Raw genomic sequence first — 25,398 nt, 5'->3', positions numbered from 1 at the left:
TCTCCTGTACTCTCTTGGCCCCCCTTCTCACTTATTCACAGGGGAAAAGGTATGACTTACCTGATTGATGAGCTTAGAAAAAGGAACTATGAATGTGATTCAGTCTCTCCTCACTTTGGTATAAGCCTTGCCTGCAAAAAGGATACATTCTATTCTGCTTTCTCTACAAGTCAGACCTGCAGTTTTGGGACCTGAAGTATTTGGAGGAAAGAGACATACAGCAAATCTATCTTCTTAGAGTAAGCTATTTGCTCCATGTGAGCTTTTATCAGAAAAGAAGCTGACATTTTTATCTGTGTTGGTCTGACTTCTTTGTTTGCTCTATTGATCCCAAACTCCAGAGGGCAGACTCATTGATTAGGACTTCCCTACAAACTGCTCCTACCTTAGCAACAGTTCTCTCTTAGATGGGTTTATGGCTACAGACTTTTCTGGTTTTGCCTTTTTGGATTGCTCTCTGTGCTCTTTTAAGGATTTCTGACCCACTGATGGTACTTATTTTTCTTTTGCAGTACTGTTATGACTTTATTCTTCTTTTAACATGTCATTTCATGAGGTTCTGATAGGTGAAATAGATGCATAGATCAGTCCCTGATATTTCACTCTCAAGTAGCTACTAACAAAGTGAGACTAGACTACCTAAGTATAACAAGTCAAGCTCTTTCCTCTATTCCACTCCACCTTGTAAGATATAGCCCTTAGAGACCTTAAAAATCTTGTTAGAATGGAGATACTAATTCTTAAATCAAGATACTAAAGCAGAACTAAATACACAGCAATATACTGTTAGTAACTAATGTATGGAGAATAAGTACCCAAGAATAAGAAGTCACATCAGGTTATAAGAACAGTTAATTGAAAAGAAGCTTGAGATAATCTTGAAAGGAAACATACAATTCTAATGAGAAATAACAAGGCAAATAAGAACACAGAGATGGAAAAGTGCATGAAGAATTCCATTACAGAAGTATACCAAGTTTGTTGACTATATATAAAAGAATAGTGGGAAACAAAGTTAAGAAAGAGATCAAGTAAGAGACCCAAGTGAGCTCAAGAGCCATGTAAGACCAGAAAAGCCTGTCACTTTCATTCAAAACACATCTGTAGAACAGGTATTAAATCAACTGTGGATGAGTTATTTCTGAAGTAAGAGATCCATACATAGATGATATTTTATTGCAAAGTACTAAAAGCGTCCCTCAATCATTTATGACCACATATGTATATATTTATAAACAGGAAGTATGAGTAAACAATCAGCATATAAATAATTTAATTTTAAATTTCAGCAGGTATTCAATTACAATGTTTTTCATATATACCTCTGATATGAAAAGAGCCATCATCATTTCTCTCCACCACAAGATGGTCAATATGAACAGTTACAGGAGCTGGTTCAAGGGATATTGTACTACTACGAGGACTGTCATCCTACAGAAAGGAGAAACAACATCAGCATATTGTTATTAAAGTAAATGATAAAATTAATCATTTCCTTAACAAACGTTACTTCAGTCAATATTTTTAATGAGTTAGAAATTTATCTTTATATGCTTCAGTTGATACAGTGAAAAACTGCCCATCCTATTTTTGTTTTCTAATTTCTAAGAAGGATCTCTTCGTCATTCCCCCACAAAGACCACAAATTCATTTCAGTAAATGCTAATAGAGTATATATTATAGAGATGACATATTCTTAGACATGAATCAAAGTCTAGGTAAACAAAGTGAATATTTACAACATGAAAATATAAAAATACTTATTAACATACTTTTAAATTAATTTTTGTGTTAGAAACTTGTATCTTCATTGGCATCACTGTTGCAACAGTTTCATCTTCCAAAAAATGTTGAATATTAGTAAGAGAAGATGTAAAAAACTCAGTGCTAAAGTTTTCTATGTGGCATTGCAGAAATCCATTTTTTTTCTGCAAGCAAAGAGTGAACTACAGCACCAGGCCCACTCTCAAATCTCAGAGTAATCTCAGGAGTGGATTTGGAATGAATTATAGATTTATGATCTGAACCTACAGAAAAAGAACACATAAAAATTATAACTTGTAGCACTACTCAAAAGTGTCACTCTCAATTATTTGTCATTAAGACATTATTGTTACTTTGTACAATGTTGAAGAAATAATATCTTAAAGTTTTAATATTTACTTTTAAGGGATACTTACAGTACATTTATAATATACCATAAACAACCTTAACTTCAATTTTTATAGATGAATTTCCATTGCAATAATATTGACTTGTCTATATTTTCTATTTCTTTGGTATCATGCAAACATACGTCATGATATAAATCTGATATGATGCATACCTAAGATACTTACAATCCATCTGAGTGTATACCTATCTATACATCTGTAATATAATGGACAACTGTGATAAAGAAAAAATCATGGCATTTAAAGTGATTCTTAAGCCATTTCTCAAGAAGTAACAAAAGCCTGAAGTTTTGCACCTTCCTCATTAAAATTAGGTCCTTAAATAATTAGAAAAGTAAATAGACAAGACCTCATTAAAATGCCTCTATTAGAAGACAATTTTAAAACTGATATTATAGCAAAGGATATATACATACACACACACATTTATATATAATACACACATATATATACACACACATACATATGTATATACACACACACATACACACACACACACCTTGGCCTTGTTCCAAAAAAGAATTTGAGGTGGCTTACAGAGATAAACACTGATTTCAAAAACAAATTTTAAAATTTCAATAAAGCACCCATACAATATCTGATTTTAAAAAACAAAAGTTCCCAATGCAACCACTTAAGTGAAATGACCCTCATGGTAACTATTTTACTTTACAATACCTAGCTCCAAAAAGAATAGGAGGCAACACGGTCGTAGCATACTTATATAAAAAATAAGTAAGCAATGGAAAAGGATAGAACAGAAATGGATAGGTAGTAAGATTAATAACTCTGAACACATTATTTACTTTTCTGTGCCACAGGTGAACCAAAAATGAACTTCCTAGCAGCAAAGAGAAAAATAGGATTAGTTTCACAATTCATAGAACCCAGTGAGTTAAAAACAAACTAAATGTTCTGGAAAAGTGAAACAGTTTCAGTTACTGAAGTATCAAATTTATCAGTCTCGAATTTATCAGTCTTGGTTGTCTTAAGAAGACCCTACTAATTAAATTCATGATGGGGAGATGTTTATTTTCCCTCAGCATGGATGTGAATACTTCAGTCTTATAAAAGTCAAATGTAAACATATTTGTGAAGGAAGGGGATGTAAGAAAATAAACATACTTATATTTATGAACCAAGGATAGATCTCCATACACAACTTATAATGGAGAGTTGTTTTTATAACTTTATTTCAGGTACAGAATGATGTTTAATCAATGTTAGTACTACAGATTAACATTCAAAATAAATAAGATAGAAACAAGAAGAGTTCAAAAAAATTCTAAAGAATTTTTGAACAATTAAGAACTCAGATTTTTTTTTAAATAAAAGGTAAAACAGCCACAAATTGATAATGGTTAGTGTTCTTTCCTATATCAAGACAAACAAGAGTTAATGTGTCTATTTGATAATAAGAGCAATTAGAGGGACTCCTGGGTGGCTCAGTCATTAAGCGTCTGCCTTCGGCTCAGGTCATGATCCCGGGGTCCTGGGACTGAAGTCCCACATCAGGCTCCCTGCTCAGCAGGAAGCCTGCTTCTCCCTCACCCACTCCCCCCGCTTGTGTTCCCTCTCTCGCTGTGTCTCTCTCTGTCAAATAAATAAATAAATCTTAAAAAAAAAAAAAGAGCAATTAGAAACAACTTGGTAAATGTGATTTTGTTTTGCCTTTTACCTATTTATCTACATATCTATACAGAGAGAGAGAGAGAAAGAGAAAGAGAGAGAAAGAGAGAGAGAGAGAGATACCTACTCACTCTAAGGAGCTGAGAGCCAGAAATAATTTCAAACAAAGAGTATTTATTTGGAGCAGAGATCAAAAAAAAATCTTCATTAGTCAAAACTCTTTCCTTTCTTCTACCTTTTAGGCCATGAAACTATTATGTAAAGGTCTTCCTATTAAAGGACTCCAAAATCCATACATTATAGAAAAACAAAAACAAACAAAAGCAAAAACAACTTTGCAATTTTAATTGGTCATGTCACAGTGACAGCAGATATAAATCATAGATCAATCTTTGTTCGTATGGCTTATTGTTTGAAATGTTCAAGCTAAACTATTTTTTCTCCCTTTCCTTTTATCCCATTTCCCCTTTTTCCTTTCTTTTCCTTTGTTTTCTTCCTTCTTATTTTTTGTTTATCTTTAAACCACCAACTGACACAGTTGAGAAAAATAAGGCACTAGCACTGACTATACAACCCACACATACTAAGCATTTCAAAATGATTTCTTCAGTAAGGAACAACATGAAACAAAGTAATAGGACATGGTACTAAGTGACCCATTAAAAGTAAGTAAGAACAACTAAGCAACTGGAAATAATCTTAAGAGTGTACAATTTGAAGAGCAGTTTGGATTGGGAATAGAACAGGGTCTAGGTTTTGAAGTTTCTTTTGTCCACTATGAAACCTTTCCAATTATATATTTAGCTTCCTCTATTTTGCATGCCATTGGGATTTATACTTCTAATAGAAAATTCTTGAAATTTTTTAACAGATACATTGTAAACTGCAAGGTCTATACATAGAAAAAAGCCAGGAGACAATTTTTTTCTATGATGCTGGTTTAAAGACAAATGGCACATTTACCTGAAATTCCCAGGATGTGAGGTGATAGCATACTTATTTGATATCATGCACGACTATGTATTTCAACATGTTATGTATCAGACTTAGCATTCTGTATATATAGCAAAGAAAAATATTACAGCTCAGTGACTTTTTAAAGACTTAAAAAATTGAACATTGTCATTTTAAATGCTTAGTAGAACTATTCTAAAAAATAAATTTCTTCAAATGACTGAAAACCATGAGTGGTAACTTCATATAAACTTTGAAAAAGGGATGGTTTTATGTGGTTTCCTCTTCATACACTGCATGTTTTGTTGTTCATATTCCTCTATGTCCAAGTGAATGTGTGCATCTTAGAACGAAGGACCATAAGAACATGATACATGATTTTTCCAAACACCAAGTATCATGCTGGACTCAGGAAATGTTTGTTTATAAGCAAGATAATGGAATATAAAAATTGACATTTATTCCAGCATTGAACTAAGCTGGACATTCTAGGATTACTTTATCATTCTTTTCATATAGAAAAGAACTCAGTTTTCTTAAACCTATTATATCAAAGAATGAGAAGACCAAAAGAGATGGCACTTAACAAATAAAACAAAAAGAAATTAGAGAATACATCTTCAACACATTATATTTCTAACAATCAAAATACTATATGAAAATAAGGTAATCTAAAAGAAATCTCTTAATTATTATAAACAAATGTAATTTTCCTTGAATTTATTTATACCAAAGACAGAACTGCTAAGGAATTATATGTATAAAAAACAAAACAAGTTTAAATCATATTAAAGTCTTACCTATTGGACGATTACAAAGGTAATGCCGAAGACTGATATTGCCTAACTGATCTGGTGTCACTTGGTCCACTTGAAGACAGATTTCCATATCTTCCCCTCGGATGTCAATTTCCCCATTAACACCAGTAATTTTAAACACCACAACTGACATCTAATAATGATTGCATAAATAATATTAGCATACCAAGTAATTCAAAACAAAATTTAAGAAATGACACAGGAAACTACTATAACCTCTAAAAACACAATTGTGACCTATAACCAAAAATATACTTTTGACCAACAAAACATGATTATACATTACAGTCACAAACTTCAGCTTCCTTTCTTCCTATTCAGTCAAGAGAGAATTTTTTTAGGTCACAAAGATTAATTATATGACATTTCTGTGTGAAATTATTTTCACTGAAGGCTGAACGTATTTTCTAAGTCATCTGTAAGAATATTTCACTGGGTGGGAAGGGCTTAAACCAGTAACATACTTCTTTTGTAGAAAGTTCCTCATGAGGACTGACTACCATCAACCATCAAACTTGTTTTCAAAATATATTTAAGTGGAACTATGATAAAGGTCAAAAAATAAAAGATGGAAAAGGACAGAAGCTCCCCTCCTCAGTGGGAGAAAAACAGATTTAGAGAGTGAAATTCAGAGAAAAACAATTCAACAGGAGGGAAGGAAGCAATTTCAAGAGTAGCAAGAGCAAAGTGAATCACTCACTACTATGGCAATTCACTTATATATATTAATGTCATAAAATGTGCCCATATTAAATATGAAATAAAGGTAAAACAGCCTTGTGGCTGGCATTTCTCTTCACAGAATCTCTCTGAAATGATTACCAGGTCTTGATTTTCTTGAACACCCTCTGAATTTGTACTGATGGCATCTGGAGAGGTTTCACCAAAATTCTGTAGCTTTGCACTGGTATTTGCACTGTCTGCAAGGCTCTGGTAATTTGTAGTCACGTTCTTTTTAATACCTGAAGTAATAAAGAAATAAACTAACAAATTAAAATCAATTTTACACATAATCCAACAATGTTACATTTATCTAACCAATATGAGGCATCCCTTCACTCTTTCTCAAGCAAAGGCTTGTTTAAAAGACAATAAGCAAAGAAAAATTAAATTGTAATTAGTTAGCAAATATAAAGAAATAACGTCCACAATAAAATGTTAGAGATACTAAAGCCCTAAACTTAGTATGAAAAAAAATCTAAAATGCTGACCACAGTTTCCTCATTGCTGGTCCGGTGCTGGAGTAGCAGGTTCCTGGTCAGCCAGCTTTTGCCTCTCCCTATGCTATCCTACTTTGAATAGTCCCAGTTTAACCACTTCAAATCCCCTGTCAGTAGCCTGCGGTAACTTTTAATTATCATATCTACATGAAGTTAATGCCACTACTGCCAATGTGATATCCTCCATTCTTAACCTACCTGCCTTAATTTCTCAGTGTGCTGTATTTCATTATTTCTCAAACTCTCTGGTCAAAGACAATCTTAAAAAAATTCTGTGCCCATCACAGACCAATATGTCAAAAAAATACCGTAAAAATGAATTACTAGAAAAAGTGGATTAGAAAAGCCCAAGTCATGACACAGCCTCAGTTTTTAAATTATTACACAGTTAACCCTTGAACAGTGTGAAGGCTAGGGGTGCTGACCTCCCATGCAGTCAAAAATCCACATTAACTTCTGACTCCCCCAAAACTTAATTACTAATAGTCTACTATTGACTGAAGTCAATTAACATATTTTGCATGTTATATATATTATATGCTGTATTCATACAATAAAAAAAGCTAGAGAAAAGAAAACATCATAAAAAAATCACAAGAAAAATACATTTACAGTATTGTACTGAATTTATCAGAAAAAAAAAATCCACATATAAGTGGACCTGTGCAGTTCAAACCCATGTTGTTCAAGGGTCAACTGCATTTACTATTATATATTCAGCTTCTAACCCAGTGCCTGGAAACACAGTTGGTGCTCAAGAAATCATCTACTGAATGAAAGGAAACAATGTTTAGGGCCAGGGAAGATACATATAAATACAATTCCCATTTCACAGCGGCCTCTCAGAGGTTAAGAAGGCTTCCTTGATGAAACAATATATGAACTAAAGTGAAAAAGCATTCTAGGCCACAGGTACAAAGACCCTGAGGTAGATAAACATTTGTCACAGTGAAGAAACTGTGAAGAGTGAATTTAGAGAAGGAGTAAAATGTTCTATATTACACCTGAAGTATAGCCAACACATGGGTAAACAGCAGAACCAGTTAAGTTGTGGCCATATCACACAGAGCACTGTCAGTAATGTTAAGGTTTTTAAACTTAACAACCTTATAGCAGGGAGAAGTTATCAGGATTAAAATGGGGATCAACGTGATACTATTCACATTTTTGTTTGTTTGTCTGAAGTAAGCTCTACTCCCAACGTGGGGCTTGAACTCACGACCCTGAGATCCACAGTCATGTGGTCTACGTGGTCTATGGACTGAGTCAGCCAGGTGCCATGATAATTAACATTCTTAAGAGTATTGTGCCTGACTCTCGTCCTCCAAAGCTGTATGGAAAGCTTGCAGGGAACAAAAGCTCCCAAGAGCAAACCCGAGCAGATTACTTAGCCTGGACCCGGCAAGGGTGGGGCAATTCCGCCTCCAGCAAAGACATTTGGGAACCACGGCAACAGGCCCCTCCCCCAGAAGATCAGTAAGAACAGCCAGCCAACACCAAGTTTACCGATCAATGAGAATAGCAGAACTCCAGCACTAGGGGATACAGCACATAGAATTCATGGCTTCTTTTCCCCTGATTCTTTAGTCTTTCAAAGTTAATTTTTTTAATTTTCTTTTTCTTTTTCTAATTTTTTTTTGAATTTTTCTTTTTCCCTTTTTCAACCAACATCTCATCAATCCCTTTTTTAAAAATCTTTTTTATTTTTCATTTTTAGAGTCATATTCTATCCCTTCATAATAGTTAACCTTATTTTTGGAACATATATAAGTTGTTCTCTATTTAAAATTTTGGGATACAGTTTCTTCTAACACATCAAAATATACCCTGAATCTCTAGTATATGGCATTGTTCTAGTCTCCTGCCTGATGACATTCTCTCCTTTTTTAAAATTCCTCTTCTTTCTTTTTTCAAACAACTTATTATCAATTCCTTTTATAAAATCTTTTATAAGGGGTGCCTGGGTGGCTCAGTTGGTTAAGCGACTGCCTTCAGCTGAGGTCATGATCCCGGAGTCCTGGGATCGAGTCCCACATCGGGCTCCCGGCTCAGCAGGGAGCCTGCTTCTCCCTCTGACCGTCTCCGCTCTCATGCTGTTTCTCTCTCTCTCTCTCTCAAGTAAATAAATAAATAAAATCTTTAAAAAAATAAAAAAATAAAAAAAATAAAATCTTTTATAATTTTCATCTTTACAGTCATATTCCATCCCTTCATCGTATTTACCCTTATTTTTGTACATATATGTTTTTCTTTCTTTAAAATTTTGGGAGGCACTTTCTTCTAACAGACCAAAATATGCCCAAAATCTAGCGTGTGCCACTGATCTATGCACCAGCCTGATCATATTTGATCATATTCCTTTTTTTTTTTAATCTTTTTCCTTTCTTTCTCTTGCTTTTCCCCTGGTTTCAGGTCTCTTCTGGCTTAGTGTATATTTTTCTGAGGTCGTTGTTACACTGTTACCATTTTTTTTTTAAAGATTTTATTTATTTGACACAAAGAGAAAGATAGTGGGAGAGAGAACACAAGCCGGGGAGTGCTAGGCAGGCAGAGGGAGAGGGAGAAGCAGGCTCTCCGCCGAGCAAGGAGCCTGATGCGGGACTCAATCCCAGGACCCTGGGATCACGACCCGAGCTGAAGGCAGCCGCTTAACCAACTGAGCCACCCAGACACTCCTACCCTGTTAGCATTTTGTTCTCTCATTCATCTATTCTCCTCTGGACAAAATGACAAGACGGAAAAAATCACCTCAAAAAAAAGAACAAGAGATAGTAACGACTGCCAGGGACCTAATCAATATGGACATTAGTAAGATGTTGGAACTAGAGTTCAGAATGACAATTTTAAAGATACTAGCTGGGCTTGAAAAAAGCATGGAAGATATTAGAAAACCCTTTCTGGAGAAATAAAAGAACTAAGATCTAACCAAGTCAAAATCAAAAAGGCTATTAATGAGGTGCAATCAAAAATGGAGACTCTGCTAGGATAAATGAGGCAGAAGACAGAATTAGTGATATAGAAGACCAAATGATGGAAAATAAAGAAGCTGAGAAAAAGAGAGATAAACAACTACTGGATCATGAGAGCAGAATTCAAGCGATAAGTGATACCATAAGATGAAACAATATGAGAATAATTGGGATCCCAGAAGAAGAAGAAAGAGAGAGAGGGGCAGAAGGTATACTGGAGCAAATTATAGCAGAGAACTTCCCTAATTTGGGGAAGGAAACAGGCATCAAAATCCAGGAGGCACAGAGAAACTCCTCAAAATCAATAAAAATAGGTCAACACCCCGACATCTAATAGTAAAACTTACGAGTCTCAGAGACAAAGAGAAAATCCTGAAAGCAGCTTGGGACAAGAGATCTGTAACTTATAATGGTAGAAACATTAGATTGGCAACAGACCTATCCACAGAGACCTGGCAGGCCAGAAAGGACTGGCATGATATAGTCAGAGCACTAAATGAGAAAAATATGCAGCCAAGAATACTATATCCAGCTAGGCTGTCATTGAAAATAGAAGGAGAGATCAAAAGCTTCCAGGACAAACAAAAACTAAAGGAATTTGCAAACACAAAACCAGCCCTACAAGAAATCTTGAAAGGGGTCCTCTAAGCAAAGAGAGAGCCTAAAAGCAACATAGACCAGAAAGGAACACAGACAATATACAGTAACAGTCACCTTACAGGCAATACAATGGCACTAAATTCCTATCTTTCAATAGTTACCCTGAATGTAAATGGGCTAAATGCCCCAATCAAAAGACACAGGCTATCAAATTGGATAAAAAAACAAGACCTATCAATATGCTGTCTGCAAGAGACTCATTTTAGACCCAAAGACAACGCCAGATTGAAAGTGAGGGCGTGGAAAACCATTTACCATGCTAATGGACACCAAAAGAAAGCTGGGGTGGCAATCCATATATCAGACAAATTAGATTTTAAGCCAAAGACTATAATAAGAGATGAGGAAGGACACTATATCCTACTTAAAGGGTCTATCCAACAAGAAGATCTAACAACTGTAAATATCTATGCCCCTAACGTGGGAGCAGCCACTTATATAAGCCAATTAATAACAAAAGCAAAAAAAAAAAAGCAAAGAGACACATCAACAACAATACAATAATAGTAGGGGACTTTAACACCCCCTCCCTGAAATGGACAGATCATCTAAGCAAAATTTTGATCAACAAAGCAAAATTTTGATCAACAAGGAAATAAAGACTTTAAATGACACACTGGACCAAACGGACTTCACAGATATATTCAGAACATTCCATCCCAAAGCAACAGAATACACATTCTTCTCTAGTGCCCATGGAACATTCTCCAGAATAGATCACATTCGAGGTCACAAATTAGGTCTCAACTGGTACCAGAAGACTGGGATCATTCCCTGCATAGTTTCAGACCACAATGCTTTGAAACTAGAACTCAATCACAAGAGGAAATTCGGAAAGAACTCAAATACATGGAGGCTAAAGAGCATCCTACTAAAGAATGAATGGGTCAACCCAGGAAATTAAAGAAGAATTAAAAAAATTCATGGAAACCAATGAAAATGAAAACACAACTGTTCAAAATCTTTGGGATGCAGCAAAGGCAGTCCTAAGAGGAAAGTATATAGCAATACAAGCCTTTCTCAAGAAACAAGAAAGGTCTCAAATATACAACTTAACTCTACACCTAAAGGAGCTGGAGAAAGAACAGCAAATAAAGCCTAAACCCAGCAGGAGAAGAGAAATAATAAAGATCAGAGCAGAAATCAATGAAATAGAAACCAAAAGAACAGTAGAACAGATCAACAAAACTAGGAGCTGGTTCTTTGAAAGAATTAACAAGATTGATAAACCCCTGGCCAGACTTATCAAAAAGAAAAGAGAAAAGACCCAAATAAATAAAATCATGAATGAAAGAGGAGAGAGCATGACCAACACCAAAGAAATACAATTATAAGAACATATTATGAGCAACTATATGCCAGCAAAATCAGATAATCTGGAAGAAATGGATGCATTCCTAGAGATGTATCAACTACCAAAACTGAACCAGGAAGAAATAGAAAACGTGAACAGGCCTATAACCACTCAGGAAATTGAAGCAGTCATCAAAAATCTCCCAACAAACAAAAGCCCAGGGCCACACGGCTTCCCAGGGGAATTCTACCAAACATTTAAAGAAGAATTAATACCTATTCTTCTGAAACTGTTCCAAAAAATAGATATGGAAGGAAAACATCCCAACTCATTTTATGAGGCCACCATTACCTTACATTACCTTAATTCCAAAACCAGACAAAGACTCCATCAAAAAGGAGAATTACAGACTAATATCCTTGATGAACACAGATGCAAAAATTCCACCAAAATACTAGCCAATAGGATCCAACAGTACATTAAAAGGATTATTCACCACGACCAAGTGGGATTCATCCCTGCGCTGCAAGGTTGGTTCAACATCCGCAAATCAATCAATGTGATACAATACATTAATAAAAGAAAGAACAAGAACCATATGATCCTCTCAATAGATTCAGAAAAAGCATTTGACAAAGTACAGCATCCTTTCTTGATCAAAACTCTTCAGAGTATAGGGATAGAGGGCACATACATCAATATCATAAAAGCCATCTATGAAAAACCCACAGCGAATATCATTCTCAATGGGGAAAAACTGAGAGCCTTCCCCCTAAGGTTGGGAACACGGCAGGGATGTCCACTATCACCACTGCTATTCAACACAGTATTAGAAGTCCTAGCCACAGCAATCAGACAACAAAAAGAAATAAAAGGCATCCAAATCAGCAAAGAAGTCAAACTCCCACTCTTTGCAGATGATATGATACTTTATGTGGAAAACCCCAAAGACTCCACCCCAAAACTGCTAGAACTCATACAGGAATTCAGTAAAGTGGCAGGATATAAAATCAATGCACAGAAATCAGTGGCATTCCTATACACCAACAGCAAGACAGAAGAAAGAGAAATTAAGGAGTTGATCCCATTTACAATTGCACCCAAAACCATAAGATACCTAGGAATAAATCTAACCAAAGAGGCAAAGGATCTGTACTCAGAGAATTATAGAATACTCATGAAAGAAATTGAGGAAGACACAAAGAAATGGAAAAACGTTCCATGCTTATGGATTGGAAGAACAAATATTGTGAAGATGTCAATGCTACCTAGAGCAATCTACACATTCAATGCAATCCCTATCAAAATACCATCCACTTTTTTCAAAGAAATGGAACAAATAATCCTAAAATTTGTATGGAACCAGAAAAGACCCCGAACAGCCAGAGGAATGTTGAAAAAGAAAAGCAAAGCTGGCGGCATCACAATTCCGGACTTCCAGCTCTATTACAAAGCTGTCATCATCAAGACAGTATGGTACTGGCACAAAAACAGACACATAGATCAATGGAACAGAAGAGAGAGCCCAGAAATGGACCCTCAACTCTATGGTCAACTCATCTTCGACAAAGCAGGAAAATATGTCCAATGGAAAGAAGACAGTCTCTTCAACAAATGGTGTTGGGAAAATTGGACAGCCACATGCAGGAGAATGAAACTGGACCATTTTCTTACACCACACACAAAATAGACTCAAAATGGTTGAAAGACCTAAATATGAGACAGGAGTCCATCAAAATCCTAGAGGAGAACACAGGCAGCAACCTCTTTGACCTCAGCTGCAGCAACTTCTTCCTAGAAACATCGCCAAAGGCAAGGGAAGCAAGGGCAAAAATGAACAATTGGGACTTCATCAAGATAAAAAGCTTTTGCACAGCAAAAGAAACAGTCAACAAAACCAAAAGACAACCGACAGAATGGGAGAAGATATTTGCTAATGACATATCAGATAAAGGGCTAGTATCCAAAATCTATAAAGAACTTCTTAAACTCAACACCCAAAGAACAAATAATCCAATCAAGAAATGGGCAGAAGACATGAACAGACATTTTTCCAAAGAAGACATCCAAATGGCCAACAGACACATGAAAAAGTGCTCAACATCGCTCGGCATCAGGGAAATCCAAATCAAAACCTCAATGAGATACCACCTCACACCAGTCAGAATGGCTAAAATTAACAAGTCAGGAAATGACAGATGTTGGCGGGGATGCGGAGAAAGGGGAACCCTCCTACATCGTTGGTGGGAATGCAAGCTGGTGCAGCCACTCTGGAAAACAGTATGGAGGTTCCTCAGAAGGTTGAAAATAGAGCTACCATACGACCAAGCAATTATACTACTGGGTATTTACCCCAAAGATACAAATGTAGGAATCCGAAGGGGTACATGTACCCCAATGTTTATAACAGCAATGTCCACAATAGCCAAACTATGGAAAGAGCTAAGATGTCCATCGACAGATGAATGGATCAAGGATGCTGGTGTATATATATATATATTATTATACAGCCATCAATAGGAATGAAATCTTGCCACTTGCAATGACCTGGATGGAGCTGGAGGGTATTATGCTAAGTGAAATAAGTCAATCAGAGAAAGACAAGGATCATATGATCTCACTGATATGAGGAATTCTTAATCTCAGGAAACAAACTGAGGGTTGCTGGAGTGGTGGGGGTGGGAAGGATGGGGTGGCTGGGTGATAGACACTGGGGAGGGTATGTGCTATGGTGAGCACTGTGAATTGTCTAAGACTGTTGAATCACAGATCTGTACCCCTGAAACAAATAATACATTATATGTTAAAAAAAAGAAACAGATAGTAGGAAGGGAAAAATGAAGGGGGGAAATTCGGAGTGGGAGACGGACCATGAGACACTACGGACTCTGAGAAACAAACTGAGGGTTCTAGAGGAGAGGGGTGTGGGGGGATGGGTTAGCCTGGTGGTGGGTATTAAAGAAGGCACGTATTGAATGGAGCACTGGGTTTTATACGCACACAATGAATCATGGAACACTATATCAAAAACTAATAATGTAATGTATGGTGATTAACATAACATAATAAAAAAAAAGAGTATTGTGCCTGGGGCGCCTGAGTGGCTCAGTCTTTAAGAGTATTGTGCCTATGGAACAAAGAATGAATTGGAAATTCACAAGAAGAGAAATGGGAAGACGGTTAGGAGCCTATGGTGTGATGGCAGTCCCAACTACATGTTTGTTCATTAGTGTGTATATTCAAAAATATGTATACACATGCATAGGTACTGTATATCTATACACATATGTGTGGTGTGTACATATATAAACATACACATGTATAGAAAAACACATAGAAAAACGTCTGGAAATATATATATAAAAAGTTGATGACAGTTATTTCTAGAGTGGGGAATAGTATCAAGGATAGAGTAAGGGTAGTATTAAAGTGACACTTTCAATTTTTACTCCACATATTTCCATAATATCTGATTTCTTTATAACGAGAAAGTATTCATATACTTCTTGTAAAATTAAAACAAAGGAACACAAAAAACAAGAATCTCTTCCTAAGGCAAATCAATTTTTCTGACATAAAGAAAATCATTATGGTTCAGGAGAACTAGAAATTTATAGTCACATATCGTTTAACTGTTACAGACAGGGGTGCCTGGGTGGCTCAGTCGGTTAAGCTACTGACTCTTAGTTTCAGGTCAGGTCGTAATCTCAGTCAGGGTGGTAGAATCAAGCCCCGCATCAGGCTCTCTACTCAGGGCAGAATCTGGTCGGGATTCTCTGTCCCGCCCTCTCCTTCCCCGTTCTTTCGCTCTCATTCATTACATACATACATACATAAATAAATGTTACACACAGAATCAATCCCCTTATATTTTCAAGATCCAAAAAACAGTCTACTGCTGGAATCTATTCAAAGTCAGTAATTAGAAATGCAGACAAAAATTTATGAACATTGATATGAATTATAGCATTTTTATAACCACAGAAAACTATAAACAATCTAAGCATTCACTATCAGGGAAATGATTAAAAAAGGTCATGGTACAGAGGCACCTGGGTGGCTCAGTTGGTTAGATGCCCGACTCTTGATTTTGGCTAGGGTCATGATCTCAGGGTGATGGGATCGAGCCTGCCTGGAGCCCCACACTGGTCTGCACGCCAGGGGTGGAGCCTGCTTGGGATTCTCTCTGTCTCTCTCCCTCTTCTTTTGTCCCTCCCCCCTGCGCATGCGCACTCTCTCTCAATAAATAAAATTTTTAAAAACAAGTCATGGTACATTTTCATGTCAATTTAATACAGATTTTAAAAATATTTTCAAAGGAGTTTAAATAGTTACAAATGATTACCAGTGATAAAAAGTAGGTTAAAAAACATATATATAGAATGACACCAAATACATACATATATGAATATATACACAAAGTCATAGAATAAATTATGGTATCTCTAATTATGAGACCTTTGGGTTATTTTATTTTCCAAATTGTAGTTGTCTGTATATATTTTCCAAGTTTTCTATATTGAGTGGAAGTCACTTTTATTATTTAATTTTTAGAAATAATAATAAGGAAATCACTAATGCTTTCTGAGAGCAATTGGGGATATTTTCTACAGGAACGCTGTTTTTGAAGTATAGTTTGATCATAAAGCAGAAATCTGCTAAGGTAGGATTTTAAGCAATAAAGGGAGCTGGGGAACTAGGCAACAGAGCTATCTGTGAATCTAGAATAGAGTTCTATGACCCATATCGGTACCTCTTCTACACACGTGGTAATCATTTCCCAAGTCTGGGGATCTAGTATAAAATACTGGTTGGTTAAAAGCTTAGGCTCTTGGATCCATCTAGCTGAGTTCCAAAACTGCCCCTCTCACTTCCTGACTGTATACTAATTTCTCTAAGCTTCAGTTTCTGAAGCTATGAGCACTTCTTCACCCTAAGCTGTTTTCAACATCATCAGTAATAGGCTTATTATCCTTCATTCACAAAGTAATTTGTATTTATGTCTGGTCTCTCTTCCTTCAGTGTCTGGCAACTCATCTCTAGCTATGGCCCATGCTTTCATTCCTGTTCACAAAGTCCCCAATGTCTTAGTGATGGGAATGCATTTAATACTTTCTAATACATTCCTAGTAGTCTCCTGGGGGCATTAGTTGGCTCTGAGTAAAATGGGGGAATCATGTAGTTCCATCATTCATAATCATGTACCTGACAGAATCCTAGCTATGGAGATGAGTAGATCCAGTCAGGAAAAATTCCAGTCTTAGGACCAACATAATTGAGAATTCATCAAGCAAATTAAGCCAACCTAACCAAAATTTCACATAAAGGAGTCTCTATGACAAGAAGCTAATAGCATTCATGTGGTTTGCTTTATGCTCTAAATGACTATATACAAGTAATTGCTGTATGTGGCCATAAAAAAGCAACAGAAGAACCATTAGAAAGTTAGGTACAATGCTCTTTGTATTATACAGGTATGTATGTGTGTAAATAAAATAAGTCTTTTGGGGGCTATAATTTATTATTGAATAAAACTAAAAATACTTAAACATCACTTCTAAGATTTGAATATTTAATATGAATTTACCTTTTTCCAAAAATATATGAGTATCACTTCCATCACTTTCTAACAACTGTTCTTCCAGTATCATACTGTCAAGTGAAATGGTATCCAGTGAGGTCTGTGAGGAGCTTCTCTTCATGTTCTTAGAAGAAACACAGAGTGGAGCCAGACTGGGCAGGATACGTTCCTTAGGCTTTCCACTGTTAACAAAATTATTAGAAAAACATCACATTAAACCTATTTTTCTATGTGTTAACTCTAGCAATGCCTTATTTTGTCATGAGGTTTACTGTCCAAAAACAAAATATGCCCCCACCACAAACATACGCACAGAAAACCAAACCCCCCCCCAAATTCCAGTAGTATGTTGTTACCTTAAAGATGACTGAGATGTAAGTGTTCTAACTGTCGGTGCTTCTTCTTGATTGATTTCTAGGTTCTCAGAGAGTGAAGCTGTTTCTGGAAGCAAATCTTCAGCTTTAAAGACTGGCTCTATGGTTTCATGTCCTCTACTACTTAAACTATTTGAAAGTATGTTTTGATTACCATCAGTATCAAAGGATAGCAAATTTGAATCTTCTCTGTGGTTTAAGACACTAATTGAATCCGTATAAGATGAATCCTTTTTGTCACTTGTTTCTGATCCAATTTCTCCTGATCCACTTTTGCAGACAATTCCACTACTTTCATCTTCACTTATTTTCCCTAAATTTTTATCTGATAAACAATCCAGAAAAGAAATACCTTTTTGCAGATTTGTATCACTAGCTGATTTAAAAAGCAAAGGATCCTTCGAAGGCACATGGCTCAGGTCAACACTCATAGATCTGTTGTCTGACATGAGATTAACAGTTACGCTTCTAATTTGATTTATACCACTACTATCTTGTTTCCTTTTGGCAGACAAAAATTCTCCATTTTCTGTAGGCAAATCATCAGGAACCGTTGGGCTCACGCTTTCAGCAACAGGAGACTTAAGAGTATTTCCTTGATCCACTGGATGTAGCAAAAGAGCCACTTCTGCACTTTTAAGTAAAATTCCAATACAAATGGATGCCTGACTAGCAGGAGTGCCAGTCACAGCTTCTACATCTTTCCTTAAGTTCTCCAAAAGCAGAATAAGTGACTCATGGAGGAAAAGCAAGAGCAGATACTGGTAGTGATTGATCTGCATACTGACATGTTTATGAATGTGAACTAGGACATGAACATCTGCATCTGATGGTGAACAGGAAAATCTTAAAAATGTATCTGAAGGTTTCTGACTACCATTTGTCAAGGGCTCAGATTCTGTACTGTAATACTCTTTCAAGAGCTTCTTCCGCTTGAGACGGCCAGTCAGATCACTAGATTCACTTCGTGATGTATTTAGACATACTTGATTACAAGACTGTAGCTCTTTTTGTGACACTGCATACCTTGTTGGTAAGCAAATCCAGATGGAAAGAGGGAAAGAGTCTACAAAATTTATTGGTCGCCCTTTCCCACTCTTTGTCCCTTCATAATCTATCCAAAATTGAGAAAAGTACAAAGCCCAAACATCTGTGGCAGCAGAAGTTTTAAGAGTGTGTTTATTCAACTTGGGAGTAATATTTCCTTTATAAACTTCATGCATTTTAGTATCTTGTTCATGAGCATGTCTCTGGAAGATTGGATGCAAAAGATTAAAATTGTCACCAGATTTGGGGAAGCTGGTATATGCTTTACTGAAAAAATCACAATCTTTAAAGTCTTGAAACAAAGCTTCTAGATCAGAATGTCGACAGTTTGGACAATGCCTTGTATTTGTGGCAATCATTTCAGAACTCTGAATAGAAACTGCATGTGGTTGATCTTGATGACATTCAGATTTCATTTCAGAAGGAATGACAAACTACAAGAGAAAAAACATTAATCTAACTTACAAATCCATATACATCTGAAGATAAACTAATCAGAAACATAATTTAGCTCAGGACTTCTTTTCGGTGTTTCCCCCCAGAACACTACTTTCCTACCCAGACATAAAATACCAACTCTCTCCCCCAAACATTTTTATTAAACCAAGGAAAAGGGACTTAACTGATTAACCACTAAGAAAAAAACAACTTTACAAAAACCATAAATAATGAATAGTGAACATAATATATATGCATATTTGCATACAACATATCACAAAACAAAACAAGCAACAACAAAATGAAACTAAATTAAATCAGTTATTACTAAAAGCTTATTATACCCTAAGTATATAAGTGGTAAGTTTGGAAAAAGGAACTTTTTCTTAGGATATTTTAAATCCAAGAGATTTGGAGGATGACTGGATGGGTAAATGGAATGACTGGAGAGATGTCATTAGAATGACTTTTCTGGGATAAAACTATTAAGAAAAACTTTAGAGGACAGGTCAAACTATTTACTAAAATAATTTTTCAGAAATAACCTCAGTCCTCAAAATATTCACATCAAAGAGTTCAAAGGGACTGGTTTTAAAACTGTACATATTGAGAAAGTGTAAAGATCATTACATAACTGTCTTAGAGTATAATAGTAAATAAAATTGTAAAATAAAATAATTGTTATAAAATGTGTCTTTTTATATTGAATATAGTAAGATCTTTGAGAAAATCTTTAAAACATTTTTGTGATGTAGGAGTTTTATTCATAACCTCATTTTACAGAGAAGAAATTAAAGGTATAGAAACTTAGAGTACCAGCAACACACCTAGAAACTGAAATTTTTCATCCATGTCCAAGTCTTATTCTATTTACTACACTATAGTAGCTGTTTTATTAAAAAAAAAAAACTTCCCTCCTTTAGACCTAAAATATGCATGGGATTCAGATTATCAACTACTTGGCTGTAATAAAAATCAACTTCCTATTATCTTTGGATATCAGTAACAGGAACAGAGTAACTGTGAAAAATTAAACACAGATCTAACTTACTAGTTCTGTTGTATTAATTACCACTTTTGAAAGAAAAATTTTATCTGGTCTGGTAAGATGTAGGAAAAAAAATGACTAATTTAAATTTTATTTCTGCTTACCTCCAAATGGATGAGCAGTGATAAAATAAAAGTTTTTCCAAACTTAGCACTTATATACTTAGAGTATAGTAAGCTTTTAGTAATACTTTTAGTAATACTGATTTAATTTAGAAAGAAGGGGGGAAAACAGTCTCTTAAAGCTTTTTAAATTAAAAATCAAAACTAAGATTACAATAAAGTTGATTTATATTTGAGTACCTATCTTAAATCCTAGAAATTCTAATGCTATTAACTTCTCTAAAAACAGTTCTGTGGGGCGCCTGGGTGGCACAGTCGGTTAAGCATCCAACTCTTGGTTTCAGCTCAGGTCCTAACCTCAGGGTCATGAGATCGAGCCCCACACTGGGCTCTGTACCCAGTGCAGCGTCAGCTTGAGACTCTCCCTCTGCCCCTGCCCCCACCTCTCTCTCTCTCTCAAGTAAATAAATAAATCTTTAATAAAAAAAGGAAAGAAATATGGTTTTGTTGTTACAGCCACTTGTTTATACGGTACCTTTAGCATTAAGCCATCAACTCGAATATCAACATGCTCATCAGATTTTGAATGGTCATTCAACTTGTATACAGCCATAAATTGATTAAGACTCTGTTTTAAATCCAACAGAAATTGATTTAACCATAGAATACTTCTTTCATCCACAGTAAACTGTAGTGCATTCAGTTGGCTATAAAGGTTGGCAGATGGAACTGTGGAGAAAAAAAATTAGAAAAAATTTTTTAATGAACAGATAGTCTAAATCTCCCTTGAGAGAAAACATTTTTAACAACTTTTATTCTTTTTAAATTAAGATAATAAGGTTTTGAAATTTTATTTACAAAATTAAAGTGACATGTGGATGATAGCAAACACTTTTAGATAGACAAAACAAGATTTTTCTATGCTTCACTAACTGAAAATATACTACTTAATCTAAAACTATCAGTATGAATAGGAAGTACTATTTAGATCTCTTTTCCTAATGTTATAGTCACCAAGAAGCAAACTTCAAAAAACCTTACCTTCTTGATGAAGTATCACATCACAGTTGTGGTCCTTAATCAGATATTTCTGTAAGGACTTATACTACATGCATGCAATCCGAATCCTCTAAAATATGAGAACAGTGACTTATGAAAGTGGTAAACAAGGCAGATCTCCTTGAGAGGCCATACACTTTTATTCTCCACTTAATCCTAACCCTAGAATAGTGCTTGGTACAAAGTAAAAACTCAAGTATCTAGTAAATAATAAAAGGAATATACTCTTTTTCATAGCTCCCCCCAAATATTAGAATGCTCAGGAGTTGGATAAATGTTTTAGTGCTAATTTATATTAAACAAATATTCACAATTATAGTACATATCACTTCCTGTAATCCTTTTGTTTATACCATAAAAGCCATTATTATTTTCAGAGTATCTTTTATTTATAAAAAATCTTTTATTCTAAACATTCAGACCTATTTACTTCTAGTAAAGCAAATAGCATGCATATCTAGAACTTTTCGACAATAATAATTTAGGAAAATAAACCCAAGGAATAGGATATCAATAAAGAGACAGCATTATAATAATGTCCTGAATAGGACATTTTTGGCATTCATTCATTCGTTTGTTCATTCATTCCTTCATTCATTTTCTTTCAACAAAGATTCACTGAACACCAACCACATTTTGTGTATGGTGTAAAGTAATAAAAAGTAATAAAAGTAATAAAAAGTCTGTAGGTTTTTATTCAAGACAGACACAGAGGTAGAAAAATTGCAATTCAAGTCCAACAGAGACAGCCAATTGGGATGTGGAGGTGCTTGTATTTGAAAATAGAAAGGCAGCGAGATGCTGAGATCACATCACACTCTAGAAGGAAGGAAGAAAGGCCTCTCAATTATAGACTTTGTGATGATGACAGCTACAGAGAGGACTAGGGAGCAAATGCAGTCCCCAAGACTACAGTACAGAAGGAAAGAAGAACCCGGGCTCTGCAGATCTGGGACAGAGAAAGAAACCTGGTGTACTAAGCAGTAGAAAAGTCTATACAGTATCTAACAGAGGATTACTTATGAAAGAGATTATACAGTTATTAAAGATATTTAAAATAAACCTGTAGAAACCTGGAATATGCTCATATCATCAAGGGGAAAGGACAGGATGTAAATAAAACATATAATAGAAACACATATATTAAAAACAGGACTAGGAACACTATGCTTATGGTTATGGTCTGAACCATGTCCCCTCAAAATTGATATGCTAATAAAGTTCTAACTCAGGGTATCTCAGAATATGACTGTATTTGGAGAAAGAACTTTTAAAGAGGCAATCATGGTAAATATGAGTTCATGTGGGTGGGCCCTAGTCCAATATGATCGGCATTATTAGGAAACACAGAGGAAAGACCCCATGAAAAGATAGAAATCTACAAGCCAAGGAGAGGTCTTTGAAGAAACGACCCTGCTGACACTTGATCTAGAACTTACAGTCTCAAGAATTATGAGGAAATACATTTCTTTTGTTTGAATCACCCAGCCTATGGTACTTGTTATGACAGCCCTAGCAAATTCATACACTTATGTTTTAGCAGAAGTCATCTCTAAATTGTAGGCTTGTGAGCAATTATTTTTGGCATTTAAAAAAAAATAACCCATAATATATATTACATTTACAATATTTAAAAAGTGATTTATTTTAAAGTTGGGTTGCTTAACAAAGAGATGAAATGTAAGGACTGAAAATGGATCTTTGTACATGGGGATTCAATGCACTCTCCTCTTTATTTTTATGTATGTTTGAAATTTTTGATAATGAACAGTTAAATTAAACACAGTTAAAAGTAACCTAGCAATTCCACCCCTAAGTATCTATGGAGCTAGGGTTTAAATTGCTGAGAAGGAATCTTACATTTTTATCAGAAAAAATATATATATTGTAAAATGAGATTATATTCCTTTGGCACATGTTAACAAAACTGATAGAAATAAATAAACCTAGATTAGAAATCAGAAATCCTGGAAACTAGTCTTAACTCTGAAGAATTACTAGTTCAGTGATGTATTAGTTAAAGAAAACAATGATTTGTGAGAGGTGCGGAAGGCTGGAAACAATGGGATTCTCCAATTATAGACAAATGGTTGGAAATATCCTAGGAAGGCGTGTAATATAGCTGGGGACTGGAGGGAAGACACACAACGAATTTTGATACAGATGACCCACCCTTGAGTTTCAGCTGTGCCATTTTACTAAGGTGCTGAGCAAATGTCTTAACTTAATTTCCTCATTGTTTTAGTCAAGAAGGTAGCAAAGAGAAACAAATGAGAAATAACAAAAGACTACTGAAAACCATGAAGATGGTGAGAATTAGATCCCAAAACTTTGGCACAAACAAGAATTAAATGGTTAGACAGTTAAACAAAAAGGTACACATAAACAAAGGCAAATTTTAGTTTGCACAACTCCTGGATGAACTGAGACAATAGTATAGAAATTTACCATTCAAAGAACACAAATGTATAATTATTTTAACCTTAGGACCCCAAAATACCTTACAAACAAAAATTCATGTAACTCAATGTTTCTAACTAAAGCCAAGGGCCAAAGGTTGTCCAAAGTATACGTTTGTGCATTAAAAAACAGCAAAAAAATTTCTCTATAGCTAAAAGAATAACTCATTAATTTTTCAATGAAATATAGAGTTTTATATAACTGAAATATAAATAGGCTTTACTAAAGGGAAAAAAATGACCTTATTCTATAAATAACCTAACTTTCATAAATTCTTTCATTCAACAAACAGCTACTAAGTAAAGAAATGAGTCAAACCTCAGGGATAAAATGAAGCATGACTACTACATAATTCCCAACATTATGGATGCTACAACCTGGGTGGCTCAGTTGGTTAAGCGTCTGCCTTCAGCTCAGGTCATGATCTCTGGGTGCCTCACCTCAGGCTCCCTGCTCAGCGGGGAGTATGCCTCTCCTCTCCCTCTGCCCCTCCCCCTCCTCATGCGATCCCTCTCTCTCACTCTCTCAAATAAATAAAATAATTTTTAAAAAGATTTTAAAAAAAAAGGACGCTACAAGCTAGTGAGAGAAAAAACATGAATAATCAGAATATTTAAAAAACGCTATACTATACAGGCACCTGGGTGGCTCAGTCTGTTAAGCCTCTGCCTTCGGCCCAGGTCATGTTCCTGGGGTTCTTGGATCGAGCCCCTTGTTAGGCTCCCTGCTCAGCATGGAGTTTGCTTCTCCCTCTGCTACTCTCCCTGCTTGTGTTCTCTCTCTTTCACTCTCTCGCTCAAATAAATAAAATCTTTAAAAAAAAATACTATACTATAGTTATATACTAAGTACAATGACAAGTGAACAATGAATTTTGTTTATAAAACTCAAAAACTTAGGAAGAAACAGAACAACTTCCCAAGTAATGGACAAGTAATAAAAAAGCAGGAAACTCTCTTACTTGGAAAATCCTTTCCATCTGGGTAGTAATATTCTGTGAATTCTATATAGACAGCTGACATTTCCTGTGGAAGATACAGGGATTTCTTATTGCAAGAAATCATACTCTTGGGGGAAGAACGACATTGTTCTGCTGTAGAGACCTGAAAAAATAATTAAGCATATTGAAGTAACACCAAATAAAGCCCTTTCCAAACAATTTATGCCACATCAACATCACTTCAAACTCCTAAAACTACTTCAAATAATTTATTAATTTCCAATGAAAACGTTATTATATATTTAACCTCACATTAAATTATTTTTAATAATACCAATCAACTATTCAGAAAACTATAACCTCTTTAAAGGCTTATCATAACAACTCTTTACAATAGTCCTTGCAAACCTATTATTTTGAGCCATAAAATATCAGAATATTTCTATAACAGAAATAAGTAAATGGCACAGTCAGAACACAGATCCAGGTCCACAAGAACAGACTGCTTCCCTGGTGTGTATTTATAGTAATACTTTATCACAATTTAACATTATGAAAAATAATATAGCTATATACAGAGTTTCAAGCTGGGATAATAAAAAAATTATGGAGATGGATAATGGTGATGATATGGTAATGGCTGTACAACTCTGTAAATAAACAATGCCAAT

At 35.2% G+C, this 25,398-nt stretch overlaps 1 protein-coding gene across 1 annotated transcript in view; it reads right to left on the bottom strand.

Annotated features, from left to right (window-relative positions):
* The window catches only part of UHRF1BP1L (UHRF1 binding protein 1 like), a 109,776-nt gene that overhangs the window by 17,816 nt on the left and 66,562 nt on the right, over window positions 1-25,398 (bottom strand). Inside the window, 9 exon segments of the mRNA XM_021687358.1 lie at window positions 1,323-1,431; window positions 1,773-1,925; window positions 1,927-2,027; window positions 5,558-5,708; window positions 6,398-6,537; window positions 17,306-17,481; window positions 17,656-19,154; window positions 20,804-20,997; window positions 24,749-24,890. Coding sequence (XP_021543033.1) covers window positions 1,323-1,431; window positions 1,773-1,925; window positions 1,927-2,027; window positions 5,558-5,708; window positions 6,398-6,537; window positions 17,306-17,481; window positions 17,656-19,154; window positions 20,804-20,997; window positions 24,749-24,890 — 2,665 coding nt within the window.

Source organism: Neomonachus schauinslandi, chromosome 5 (genome assembly GCF_002201575.2).
Source record: "Neomonachus schauinslandi chromosome 5, ASM220157v2, whole genome shotgun sequence".
Classification (NCBI taxonomy): domain Eukaryota; kingdom Metazoa; phylum Chordata; class Mammalia; order Carnivora; family Phocidae; genus Neomonachus; species Neomonachus schauinslandi.
Note: the sequence above shows the minus strand (reverse complement) of the source record. Positions and strands in the feature narration are given on the sequence as shown.